The sequence below is a fragment of the Trachymyrmex cornetzi genome, unplaced genomic scaffold (assembly GCF_001594075.2).
Source record: "Trachymyrmex cornetzi isolate Tcor2-1 unplaced genomic scaffold, Tcor1.1 scaffold41, whole genome shotgun sequence".
Taxonomy (NCBI): Eukaryota; Metazoa; Arthropoda; class Insecta; order Hymenoptera; family Formicidae; genus Trachymyrmex; species Trachymyrmex cornetzi.
In genome coordinates, this window is record NW_017298854.1 from 85,393 (window position 1) to 99,300 (window position 13,908).

The following is a 13,908-nucleotide window of genomic DNA, read 5'->3' on the forward strand; positions in this document are numbered from 1 at the left end:
ATATATATATATATATATATATATATTGGTTTCGCAATTAATTAACATTAAGAAACATTATTTTCTGAAATATAAACATATAAAATAAGTTTTAGGGGAAGATTTAGAAAATAACAATATTTAATTGCGAATTTTAATTAATGTGATATATACTAATAGAAAATATGGATGGATAATGTGGGTTAAGAGAAATTCAACTAAAGTAAACCAAGTCCCTTCTTGACATATAAATTGAATTAAATATTGAGTTAGAACAGAAGTAACGTTACTTCAAAATTCAAGCAGTAGTAACTTCGTTAAAAATAAACAAAATTTAAATTATTAGAAAGGGCTTTCAGAGTAAAATCTCTACTTTCGAAAGGTTACTATGTTATTCAGTTTTTGTGAATTTGATTTTAAATGTAGAAAATTATAAGTTGGACAAAATGGGGAATTTTCTTCTCATTTTGTGGGTTTATCACGTACCCAAAAAAACTTACAAAATTTTTGACTTTCTAACGTAAAAGCTTAAAGTTTTCCTTAGAAAAAAACTCATTTTTTTTAATATTCCCAAAATTTTTTGTTACTAAATTATTGCAAATTAAATAAAAGGAGCATTTTATTTAACTTTGATTGCTCAAAATTTCGTTAAAAATCATCTTGTAGTGCACCACAATTTAAAAAACAAATTCTGAGACTTTGTTTTATTGAATAGTATAATTACAAAATTTTTAAAAAAGTATTTCTTAAAAATCTGTAGGTATAAGTGAAGTAGCACTACAAACTTTCGTTCCAACTTGATAATAAAATTTTTTTTTCTATTATTAAAAAAAATGTTTTTTTTTAATATTAAAATGGAAATACGCGCTCAGATATTGCGGCCCGATAAAAATAAATTTAATCGAGGTGCGGTCAGTACGAAAATTCTATTATAGAGATTAGACTTCAAACCAAACAAAATTTGCATTTGTGTATAAATATGTGTATTTCGCGATTAATTAACTTTTTAAAAATTAACCTTTTATTAAAAAATATTACCTTTCGGAAAAAAAATTTTTAATGGATATTAAAATGGAAATTTGAAATTTATTTAATAATTATAAACGAAACATAATCCTGGTACTCGTTTTACTATCGAATTTTGTTATCGAACGCGTCACGGATTGCATGAGCACCGTTACGTCAATGCAACGTTCTATTTGTCGCAAATATTTGCAAAAGTCGGCGCGTCATGGTCATTCGGCACGCAACAAATGTGACACATTTGCTTGTATAATTAGAATACTGGACTGATGGTTGCTAGCACTTAGTGTGCTCAACACTAGAACTATCGATTAATTGACGATTAATATATATTAATTTTTTTTATTTAAAGATAAATAAAAAATAGATTTATCTGTTTTGAAAAAGAATTTTATTAAAATTATAAAGATTGTGAATTCTAAATATGTTAAAAACACCAAAGACATTTCTTTCTTCAATGTGGAACATGAACCTTGTATCTCAATTCGTGATAATATTTCCGAAAAGCTACAATAACATAACTATAATCTATTATTCTGTTAATATGTAGACTTTTCACAGAGCTTTGCAATAAAGTAAATTATATATATATAAATTTAAAAATTAAATTAAATAATTCAAATTGTTCGAAAAATTTTTCTTAGCTCTGATTTAATTAAATTTATTAGAAAGAATTTGTAAATCTTTAATTTATTAAATTAAATTATCCCTAAGAGAAAAACTTTAATAATCTTCGTAATTTTACATATTATAGATATTTAATCTTTGACAATTTGTCTAATGTTGTCCTATCCATCCGTGTCATGAAGCAGCATAATTTTTGTTTTAAACGTCATAGAAAAAACAAGGTGTTTACGAGCAAAAAGATTGTCGTATAGAGCAAATGAGATTAGGGGGATATTTATAATCGCAGAGATATCACAATAGGTCTATATATAACACGGCTATACAAACAAACGATGCGTACGTAAACCGGAATAAGTAAATAAACACGCAATACTGATCGCTTAAAGTGCGAATATCAAAGTATCAAGTATCAAAGACGTGGGAATGATTCACGTTTCGAACATGCCAAACGGAGTATCAACAGGAAGATGAGAGTATAATAAATATCGACAAAGAAAAAATTATAACATTATGAAATCATGTAAACATTGTCTTAAAATTTCGAAGATATCTCATAAAACTATCAGAAAAAATTCGTATGACGTCTTTAAGATATTTAATCTTCTGATTTATGACGTCTTCGAGATTTTATTTTAAGTTGTCTTTAATGTTTTAACTAGAATCGTCTTTTAGGTATTATTACATATTTCGATGATACCATTTAGATATAGTAATATATACGTACAAATAGAAAAAAAATTAAGAATAGTTCAATAAATCGATATATCAATAATTTAACGTCCATATATTTTAATTATAACAATTTAATATCCATTAGTTGAAAATTTTATATAGTTGATTATAACTACATAAAATTTTCAACTAATAAATATTAAATTGACATTACAACTTATACACGTTAAATTATTAACATATTGATTTAGCAAATAATTTTTAGCTCTTCGTTCTGTTTGTATACATGTATTACTATATATCTAAATTATGCGTACACATGTACATTACATACAATAAAAAATAAAACTAAATCAGTCGATGAGGTGACGCCTTTTAGAGCCAAACACAGGATATTGGTGTGAAAGATGATTTATTTTTCACATTGTTCGCATATCTGACTCTCATTGCCTTAATCGTTATATTAAATTTCGAGAGTTTGATTTTAATATTACTTATTTTTCACACCAATATCTATGTTCACATAGATTCATCTCTAATGGGCCTTGATTCAACATTATTTAATTTATATTAACAAAATTGAAGTTTTTAAAAATGGCATAAAGTATTACTCATCATAGAAAGAAATTCAATAGAAAGAAAAGAAGAAAGAAATAATATAACTTCATGCTATTTTTAAAAACTTTAATTCTATTTGTTTTAATTTAATTTACAAAAGTAAAGGATTATAATTAAATTTAAGTTTAATTAGGACCAAGTTAAATTAACTGATGCAGTTGATTTTATTTTTTACAAATTCGTTAAAATAAAAAAAATATCAAAAAGCGACAAAGTATCAAGAGAATATAAGCTGCAAAAATTCTTTTATTGAATATCAAAATATAACATCAATACCTTTCACATTTCCATTTACTTGTATTCATCAAAAATATATTATCAATTATATATATGTTAATTAACAAAATAATATTAATTTTTATTGAATACATGTATGTACATTTAAGATTAAAGAATGAAATCGCACACGCACAACTTAAATAAACATAATTAATATATTCTATCGTATTGTAATTTCAACAATGACTCATTCGGTATCAAGTAAAGGAGTGTGCACATTTTCTGGATCGAAGGGAATATTACTTTTATTGCCGGGTAATGTCATAGGTATGACTTTAATACGAAACTCATATGGTAAAAAATCCTGACAGAAATGATAAAAGTCCATACGAGTATTGATAATTTTCAAACGAGTCATTTCCTTCATCAGGGCCTTTAATTCGGTCTTATAATTTTCGTAATTCTTACGACGTTCAATAGTAGTTACTACTGTAGCTAATTCTTGCACGAATTTCTCGGATTTCACTCTCGTGGCCAGTTTGTACTTTGGCTCCAATCGTTTCCACAGAAACTTGTAAAGACGATCTGTAGCCCAATGTTTCGGACGAGGAAGTCTTGGTGGTCTATATACTTTTCCATTTACTAGAAATGCCTTATCCACTACTTTCGTAGAATTCATGAGCGGCTTCTTCTTCTTTGTATCTTGTTCAGGTATAAAACATTTCACTGTTTCCTTTTTTACTGCGGATGCTTTCTTATCGGTCGAGTTTCTTTTCATCGCGGCCATCTCACGACTCTTTAATTTCTCCAATTCCATTTTAATCTTCTTCATTTTCTCACTGTCGAAGACTGGCGACTTTTGCGCGCATTCGCTTAGTTGTTTCGCCGAAGTTTCTTTTATTTTGACGAAAAAATCATCTATTTTGTTCAGTGTCTTAGATGAACTTTGCTTATTGGAAGAAATATCTTTACTTGACGATTTAGTCGGCGTATTGCGATAGTTTTGAGACTTGCCCAAACTTTTTTGTCTATGTGCAATTTCTCTGTCCTCAATGCTGGTCCTATTTGAATTCTGCACGCTTTGCCGATTTATTGTTTTACTTGTTCCAGGTTTCGTCAAAGAATTTCGTTGAATTGTTTGCGTCGCAGGCTCTGCATCTTCGTCATCAGTTATTTCTTTTTCAATTGACAGATTAGTGCTTTTCTGTGTTCCTATATTTGTGTTATCTTTAGAATGTGTATCTGCTCTCGTTATTGTATGCGATATACTATCACTTATTTCTGAATCTACATTTACATTATTGTCTTCTTCAATATCGGCGATCAAGTTTGTAGATCGCTTAGAGGTTTCCATATTTTTACTCGTAGATTTCAATATTTTAGATCGATTTACTACTTTACTGCTTGTTCCAGACTTTGTCATTGGGGAATTTCGGTGAATTGTTTGCGTCGCAGGCTCTGCATCTTCGTCATCAGTTATTTCTTTTTCAATTGACAGACTAGTGCTTTTCTGTGTTCCCATATTTGTGTTATCTTTAGAACGTATATCTGCTCTCATTATTGTATGCGATATACTATCACTTGTTTTTGAGTCTGCATTTACATTATTGTCTTCTTCAATATCGGCGATCAAGTTTGTAGATCGCTTAGAGGTTTCCATATTTTTACTCATAGATTTCGATATTTTAGATCGATTTACTACTTTACTGCTTGTTCCAGACTTTGTCGATGGGGAATTTCGGTGAATTGTTTGCGTCGCAGGCTCTGCATCTTCGTCATCAGTTATTTCTTTTTCAATTGACAGACTAGTGCTTTTCTGTGTTCCTGTGTTTGTGTTATCTTCAGAATGTATATCTGCTCTTGTTATTAGATACACTGTACTATCAGTACTTGTTTCCGAGTCAACATTTATATTATTGTCTTTATCATCATTGGAAATTAAGTTCATAGACAGCTTAGAGACTTCCGTATTTTTACTCATAGGTTTCAGTGTTTCAGATTGATTTCTTGAACTGTTACGCATCAAACGACCTTCCTTACTAGGAGTTGATTTGGACAATTGTTCAAACATATTTGAATCGTGTTCACTATTTGCATCATTGCGCGAATTATTAATATCTTCATGTATTTCTATATTCGCAGGCTTTGATGTTTCAGATCGATTTCTTAAACTATTACGCGTCAAACGAGCTTCCTTATTAGGGGTTAATTTAGACGAGCGTTTGAGCGTACTTGAATCATGTTCTCTATTTGCATCATTGTGTAAATTATCATTAGCTTCACGTACTTCTATATTCACAGGTGTTTCAGACCGAATTCTTAGACTGTTACGCGTCAAACGAGTTTCCTTACTAGGAGTTAATTTAGATGATCGTTTGAGCATACTTGAATCATGTTCTCTATTTGCATCATTGTGTAAATTGTCATTAGCTTCACGTACTTCTATATTCACATGTGTTTCAGACCGAATTCTTAGACTGTTACGCGTCAAACGAGTTTCCTTACTAGGAGTTAATTTAGATGATCGTTTGAGCATACTTGAATCATGTTCTCTATTTGCATCATTGTGTAAATTGTCATTAGCTTCACGTACTTCTATATTCACAGGTGTTTCAGACCGAATTCTTAGACTGTTACGCGTCAAACGAGTTTCCTTACTAGGAGTTAATTTAGATGATCGTTTGAGCATACTTGAATCATGTTCTCTATTTGCATCATTGTGTAAATTGTCATTAGCTTCACGTACTTCTATATTCACAGGTGTTTCAGACCGAATTCTTAGACTGTTACGCGTCAAACGAGTTTCCTTACTAGGAGTTAATTTAGATGATCGTTTGAGCATACTTGAATCATGTTCTCTATTTGCATCATTGTGTAAATTGTCATTAGCTTCACGTACTTCTATATTCACAGGTGTTTCAGACCGAATTCTTAGACTGTTACGCGTCAAACGAGTTTCCTTACTAGGAGTTAATTTAGATGATCGTTTGAGCATACTTGAATCATGTTCTCTATTTGCATCATTGTGTAAATTGTCATTAGCTTCACGTACTTCTATATTCACAGGTGTTTCAGACCGAATTCTTAGACTGTTACGCGTCAAACGAGTTTCCTTACTAGGAGTTAATTTAGATGATCGTTTGAGCATACTTGAATCATGTTCTCTATTTGCATCATTGTGTAAATTGTCATTAGCTTCACGTACTTCTATATTCACAGGTGTTTCAGACCGAATTCTTAGATTGTTACGCGTCAAACGAGCTTCCTTATCAGAACTTGATTCGGATGAATGTACGTGTTCTACATCTATGTCAGCATGTGAATCATCACTTGCATCTTGTATTACTACATTAGTACTTAATCTACCGATGGGCGATATTGCATTTGCACATGCGATTTCCTTCAAAGTTTTTTCCCTAATAAACTTGAGGTTGGAAATCTTTTCTTCTGACGATTTAGCAATTACACTCTTTCGAGAAACTGATTTTGAAGCATTATTGAGATCGCTGTTTTCTAATAGTTTATTCTCGTCTTCCGATAATATATTAGCTTCCTTAGATCGATTTTTCTCTGCGTTTGATGACACCTCGAGAAATATTTCATAAGAATCTTCCTCATTCGTAGTACTACACTTTCCTGATTGTGGATTTTTCTGTGTTGCTAAAGATTCACGTTCCTGATTAATTCTTCTTGTAGTTTCTCGCTCAGAAGAAGCACAATTATCTTCAAATGAAACATTACTTCTTCTATCACTGATATTACCTTGCTCCAAAATTTCTTCGAACGGATTAGTTGAGCGCTTACGGAAACGTGTTAGAATTCTTGATTTTGGCTTAAAAAATATAGACTTTTTCGTTCCGCGGGATTCATCGTTATCAAAGGATAAGCTGCTCAAATTTGATTCAATATTATCTTTATCTTGCACCGATACATCTGATTGCTGCTTTTTAGATTTATTTAAAGACAATCTTGGACTTTTACGAATTGAAGATCTATGAATATTGTTTTCCTTATTTGGAATGGACGTAGACGAACTTGCGTTACTATCATAAACTAGAACATCTGCAAACACATTTTTTCCTATGCTTTTCCGCGCTCGCTGCATAAAGCGAGACATAAATTTTAAATGTTGACGAGGTATAATGATGCTTTCATCGCTGCTTTCAATCTCAACGTTATTCTCAGGCACTGCCTTCTTAACGTTTGGAGTTAACGAACCAGTTTCAATATCCTCTAGCGCTCTTATTGATTTTCTTTGATCGTCAATATGATCTTTACTCGTATTAATATTTTGATGCATCGAACGCTGCGAGGATTCCTTTTCAAACGCGACTGATTTTTCCGCAGTACTGTCATTCAAAACATCATCTTCCAACGGTACATCCTGAAAGGCGGTCTGATCTTTCATACCTCCACTTTTTCTTGTTCTCAAAATACTTGGCATTGTTTGAGGCGATCTTATTGATTTCCTTTGATCGATATGATCTTTACTCATATTAATATTTCGGTGCATCGAACGCTGCGAGGATTCCTTTTCAAACGCGACTGATGTTTTCGCAGTGCTGGCATTCAAAACATTATCTTCCGTTAGTACATCCTGAAAGGCGTTCTGATCTTTCATACCATCTCCACCTCTTCTTGTTCTAATACTTGGCTTTAATTTCAAAATCTTCGAAGTTGGACTCGAATTACTATCCTCTTCATTTTCCTGCGACCTTCCTTGAAAAGATTCACTGTCTGAATCGATATGTACTTCAGAGCGGACTTGTTTCATCCGCGTTTTTAATGGCATAGTTGCCTCGGGATCATTCAAAGCATTTGCGAAAGCATTATTAATACTTTTCCTATTACTTGCTTTTAAACGAACCTTCCTCTTTCTTAAATTAAGCTCTTTCTCTGATTCAGATGTCTCAGATGTCGAAATTTGCAACATACGACTTTCAACTATTGCTAAAATAATAATATATCTTATAAGTACTACAATATCTATGATGCAAAATATCTATAATGCAAAACTCCATCTGCAATCATATAATATTTTTATTTCCTCCATCTAGCCAAAGTTCTTTTTACTGTTCTAGTCTTTCAAAAAATGTGAAAAAGTTCAAGGTTATTTTTCAACATCTCTATTACATTACCAGACAGTTTTTTAACAAGATATTTTAGGAGGAGGAACAGAACTCTGTTCTGCTTCAATTTGGAGAAATCTGAGTAAAATTTCGCTTGCGTCAAAAAAGATCCAGATTGCAGATAAAGAGTTGAAAAATTTATTCTTTTAGCTGAACTTTTTGCACAGTTCAGCTTTCCTTTTTTACTCTTCAACTTGAAAAGAAAAAACGAAAAGATAAACCATAAAAGAAGAGTTCAAAAAAACTAAAAAGAATAAATTAAATATTCTGCCTATTTATACCTGCGCTGCGCCTCGAGCTTTTTGAAGCAATGGGTTCGGAATCAGAGTTCAAATTCTTCCACCATCCTGTAGGATCAGAACTCTGGCTAGTATCGATCTTTGAATTAGACCTCAGCATCCTAGGCGTTTCATTTTCACTGTGAATCATGGAATGTGGAGGGAACGTATTCTCTTCCAAGTTATTCCACCATAATGTTTGTTCTGCGGAAAGAAGAATGTGTCAAAATTACATTAAAACCATCTTTGACTTTTAATTTGTCTATAACAAAGGTAATGTCGTAAAATAAAGGTGCTTATTTGCTACAATAATATAATTTAAGAAACAAAGTTTCCAGAAAATCAGTTTCAACATTTTAAATTATTAAAATGTTAGAATACTAAATTTGAAATATAATTTCAATATATGATAATTTATAATAATAATGTATAATAAACATAATAATTATAATTGTAGTAAAATAAAAGTGTGTTCTTTTAAAATACGTTGTTTATTTTCTTTATGTTTCTGTTGATCTTCTGCAAGTTCACAAAAAAATGATAATTTTTAGTTATGTCGTAGAAAAATGATGAAAGAAAAATATTCCTACCTTCATCCACGATGGATGTATCAGGATCGAGATGTCCAGAACCGATAGAATCGACGGATCTACGTTTGGAGTATCGTCGGGATACACGATTTAAGGATTTTCTCTTGGCCATGTTTATCCAGAAACGTCCTACACGATGGAAAACAACTAGGGTTATCTTTACGTGATTGTATATATACAACTCAAAACCATTCGAGAATGCTTGAGGTTTTACAGCTCCGACTAGCTCCGACTCGAATAACTACTTTATCGTCACGTTGCGAAAACCCGCGCAAATTCTGTCTCCAGTCATTCGAATGGCGTCGCAAATTCTAAATCCGACTTCCACATTTGAACGTTGAATGTAGTTGAATGGTGATTAGACTATACGAGGTTAGGTTAGGTCAGGTTCATGCCGGATCACGTTATCGTAGGCTGGCTTCGGAAAGGAATTCAAAGAACGCAACAGTTGTCTAGGGGTGCGTTCCACTTAACGCTCATAACGCTCGTGGAATCATTTCATCCTCGTCATTTATCAAATGTTAAACGAGGACAAACGATGCTCGCGAGCACTGCGAGCGTTATGTGGAACGCAGCCTAGAGGTGCTGTACGTGATATATCGTTCTAAATTTAGCAAATTATTTATTTGCTCAAATCTAATCGCTCAAATTTGTGAACGCAGCTTAAAAAATGTAATAGGTATATTTACTTTATAAATTAAATATAACATTAAAAAATTTTTTCCATAAATTAAACAATTTTACCTTTGTAAGAAAGATCCACATGTAGTCAATATTTTCCAAAATCTGATTGCAAACGAAACTTTATTCAAAATATTATATATACATATTTTTTTAATTAAATATGTTCTTTATTTACAAAAAGAAAAGATATATATAATATTGCTAATAGTTTCTAAAAACTGAACAGCTTTATTCATATATAATAACAGATTGTTGTATGTATTTATTATCTATTATAATAGATTATTATTTATTATTATCTATTATTATATAGATATTTTTTTATAAATAAAACGTAGTCTACATTTCATTTATAAAAACACACAGAAAACATACATGCAATAAATATTTATCAGATACAAAAGATGAGTCATTTGATCATACAAATTAAAAATTTATACGAGATTAATGAAATCAAATCTATTAAATAACTATTAAATAAACGAGGTATAAATATAAATAAAATGCCGGATGTACAATATAATCACATAATATAATATTTACAACAAAACTATTCTCTTTTCATTAATTCGCTATATGTACTGTACATAGATACACATATAATTACACAATGCTGATATACAAGATAAATATACGTCTAAGTTCTCTTAAGATTAGAAAAGTCTATGTTTTTTGTTTCTTATTACTCGGTCCGCTGTCTTGATCGTCGCTTTGAAAAATCGTTGTCGGCTGTGTCTTCTTATAAGCAGGTGCTATCCAGTATGGTTCTTCTTCAGCTATCTTTGCATACTTCAGAATAGCTTCCCTGGGATCCTGATCGTCCTCTATCCGTTTGCTCAATCCGAGATTGCGTATGACATAAGAACTAAGAGTTCCTCCGGAGGATGCTACTCTACCACCCTGCCCCGAAGTGATAGGCAGATCTGGACGCCTCGATTTCACTGGATCGAGCCTATCCTTCTCCATCTGCTTACGAACCGATTTGGGCCTATCCTGGCGGAACAGAGGAAGCGCATGAGGCGTTATGATTTGCTGAGTGGACATTATCTCGATATGCTTCTGTTTCATGTGCGTCTTGACGACGCATAGCTTGGCGCCCCTTAAACTCTTCTTAGAATCGTAATATGCCTTGACTATGCCATTGCCGCAGCCGACAAACACCTGATTCAATTTCGGATGCCAAAGAGTTTTTATTACGTGTGAATTTGTCACGGGAATTTCTCTTACTAGGTCAAACGTCTTACTGTCGTAGAACAGCACCCTGCCGGTCGTTTTTCCCTTATTCAGAGATTCTCCCGTGACGATCATTGAGTCATCCGGACTGAACATGCAATCCGTGGTATCATAACGTGAGTACAGTTCCTTAGCTTCGAATATTGGTACTTTGAACGCCCTTAAATCCCACAGTTTCAGAGTATCATCGCAAGCTCTACTTGCCAGCATTTGCCCGAGGTACGCGAAACTCAAGCTCGACACCTCGCTGGATTGTGCGTGCGCGCCTCGCAACACGAGAGACGGATTCACAAAATTCTTCCTGTGATCCCACATTTGAATTGAGCCGTCTATGCAGCCGCATGCAACAGCCGCGCCTTCCCTGCTGTAGGCGCACGTCGTGGGAATAGTCTTCACGCCGTTTTGGGCTCTACACTTTATCAGATTCTTGTGCGAGCGTGGCCTATATAAATTCCATATTCGGCAAGTGCTGTCCTGAGAGCAGGTCAGATATTCCTCTTTGATGAACGGATGCCAACAGCCACTGTTCAGACTGGCGGTATGGCCTTTTGTACGCGCCATGTCCGTAATGTACTGATCACCCTTGACAGTCTCGCATTTCTCAAAGCCATCCCGATCCAAGACTTTCGCCTGCGCCGCTCCTGAGATCACCAATATCACGTCTCCAGTCATGGAATACTGCAGGCACTTGATAGGATGATTCTCGCAGGGTTGCAAGGTCCTGAAACTCTTCATGGACGTGTCCATACCAGCGAAATCCCAGAAACAGACGTCGTAGTCGACGGATCCAGACGCTAGTCGAGCTCCGGATGGATCCGCAGCAATGGCGATTATCGCTTTAGTGCCATGAGTCATTGAGACTTCATGCGAACAAGGAATTTTGTCCCTTAATGTTACTTCTTCTTCCTCTTCGGAGTCCGATGATTCTTTATCGTCATCATCGTCATCATCGTCGTCATCATCGTCATTTTTGTTTTTCTTGTTCTAAGGTGAAACAATTTCTCATGTTATCTCATATCTTCAATATTCGTCATATTTTAAATTTATTAAGGTTTTTTTTAAAATAACTTAAACTTTTTCAGATTTTATAAGTTTTCTTCAGAAATTATACAATGAAAAATCTTAGAAATCATAAAATGTTTGAAAATTCACACATACAAAAAATTCTAAAAAGATATAAAGTTTCTTAGCAAAATCATGCTTGACAAGAAACATCTATCACAACTGTCTGGAACTGATTTGATCCTCCTTGAAATATATTGTTAAAATATGTATTTCTTAGATTTTCGTGTTTAACAATATATTTCAAGGAGAATTGAATTGGTTTCTTATTAGAAGTTCAACTCGTACATAAAAAATCCAAATATTTTCTAAAAATTTATAAAATTATACAAAAATTCTGAAAAAAGTCTAAAAAATTTATATAAAAATTCTGAAAAATAAGGACATTACAAAAAATTCTCACCAAGGTGTCCTTCTTTGAATCTTTGATTGCGTCTGAAATAACAGGTAACGGAGGTATCGGAGGACCAATAAAATCATCATCATCGTCGTCTACCTCATCCTTTTTGTATTCCACAACTTCGTCGGATTTTTCTTGTTCGACCGTGTTTGCTTTATTACTGTTGATAGTCTTGGTGATGTTCTCCATCATTTCCTGCACGTCGAAAGACTTGGCTTTCTTACCAAAGCCCGTGATGCCCATCAATTTCTGTATACTCTGGGTTTCCTCCTCGTCCTCCGGCCTGATCTCGTCCATTTTCTTGACATTATTTTCCTCGCGTTTCTTACCGAAAATGCCGAATCCGGAGCTAGAGGTTTCGATGGATGCTTCGGGTGTCAGTTTATCTAAATTGGCGCTTATCTTGCCGAAAGTTATAGTCTTCTTCGAATTCATATTGCTGAACGATAGCGACTGGATAGTAAAAATTAAATCCACATACAGTTTCTACTTACTTATATGACGTACAGTACAATACAACTTATAATAAAACAAAGGATTTCGTCTCAATCAATAATCTTACATTCTCAATTTATCACAGTACACATATACGATTTATTTGTTATGATTTCTTACATCATGGATTGAATAACGATAGAGACTAGAGAGAAGCCTGAAAAATTTTGTCCGCTCTCGCCAACTAGCGCGGTAGTCAAATTGTAGAAATACTCAAGTGTGCACCGCCATATTCAGGATTAGTGCGCGCTATTCAAAAATGTCAATTCAGTATTCATGTAAAAATCTGTGTTATATGTACAGACGGTGACAGATATGCCTTAACACCTGAAATTGTACGAGTATTGGGACACATTAGCGTACTCTGAATGTCTCCCAATACTCGTACAATTTAAAGTGTTAAGGCATACCTGTTAGTCCTGTCAAGTGAGCTCTGCTACACGGCACGCTTAATCGGGTTTAATAACATCCATAGTTATGAAATTGGCCAATCACAGCTTTTCCTCGGGAGAATGGAATGATTGTGATTGGCCAGTTTCATAACTACGGATGTTATTAAACTCGATTAAGGGTGTAAATGTAGTCACTGTTACACAACAGAGATAGAGGTTTTCAGCGTAATTTAATGAGCTGAGAGAACCTGAGATCGACTAGGGAGGATCCCATTTGCCTACAGTTCTGATTGTAATGTGTATCCAAGATCTCAGAGCCATCAGGTCCGGAAGTGGCCAAATCAAGAACTAACTAGCTGCATTTTAAGTAAGAATCGGTACGAATAACTCCGAATAAATAATTGAAGTGATCAAGAAGTACTGCTAAATAAAAAATGGTTCGTTCTTGTTTTGCTAAATTATGTAATAATACCAGATACAAAGCTGTAGGAGTAATTAAATGTGATA

At 33.4% G+C, this 13,908-nt stretch overlaps 2 protein-coding genes across 2 annotated transcripts; both read right to left on the reverse strand.

Moving 5' to 3' along the window:
- Positions 1-3,385: 3,385 nt before the first annotated feature.
- On the reverse strand, positions 3,386-9,326 carry LOC108764288 (uncharacterized protein MAL13P1.304). Its single transcript, XM_018512438.1, has 3 exons — positions 9,136-9,326; positions 8,549-8,749; positions 3,386-8,088 (listed from the first exon to the last, which is right to left on the reverse strand). The coding sequence occupies exons 1-3, from the start codon at positions 9,245-9,247 to the stop codon at positions 3,386-3,388; spliced, it is 5,016 nt and encodes a 1,671-aa protein (XP_018367940.1). The 5' UTR covers positions 9,248-9,326.
- A 1,003-nt stretch (positions 9,327-10,329) lies between these two features.
- On the reverse strand, positions 10,330-13,113 carry LOC108764287 (gastrulation defective protein 1 homolog). Its single transcript, XM_018512437.1, has 2 exons — positions 12,518-13,113; positions 10,330-12,036 (listed from the first exon to the last, which is right to left on the reverse strand). The coding sequence occupies exons 1-2, from the start codon at positions 12,947-12,949 to the stop codon at positions 10,483-10,485; spliced, it is 1,986 nt and encodes a 661-aa protein (XP_018367939.1). The 5' UTR covers positions 12,950-13,113; the 3' UTR covers positions 10,330-10,482.
- Between the last annotated feature and the right edge of the window lie 795 nt (positions 13,114-13,908).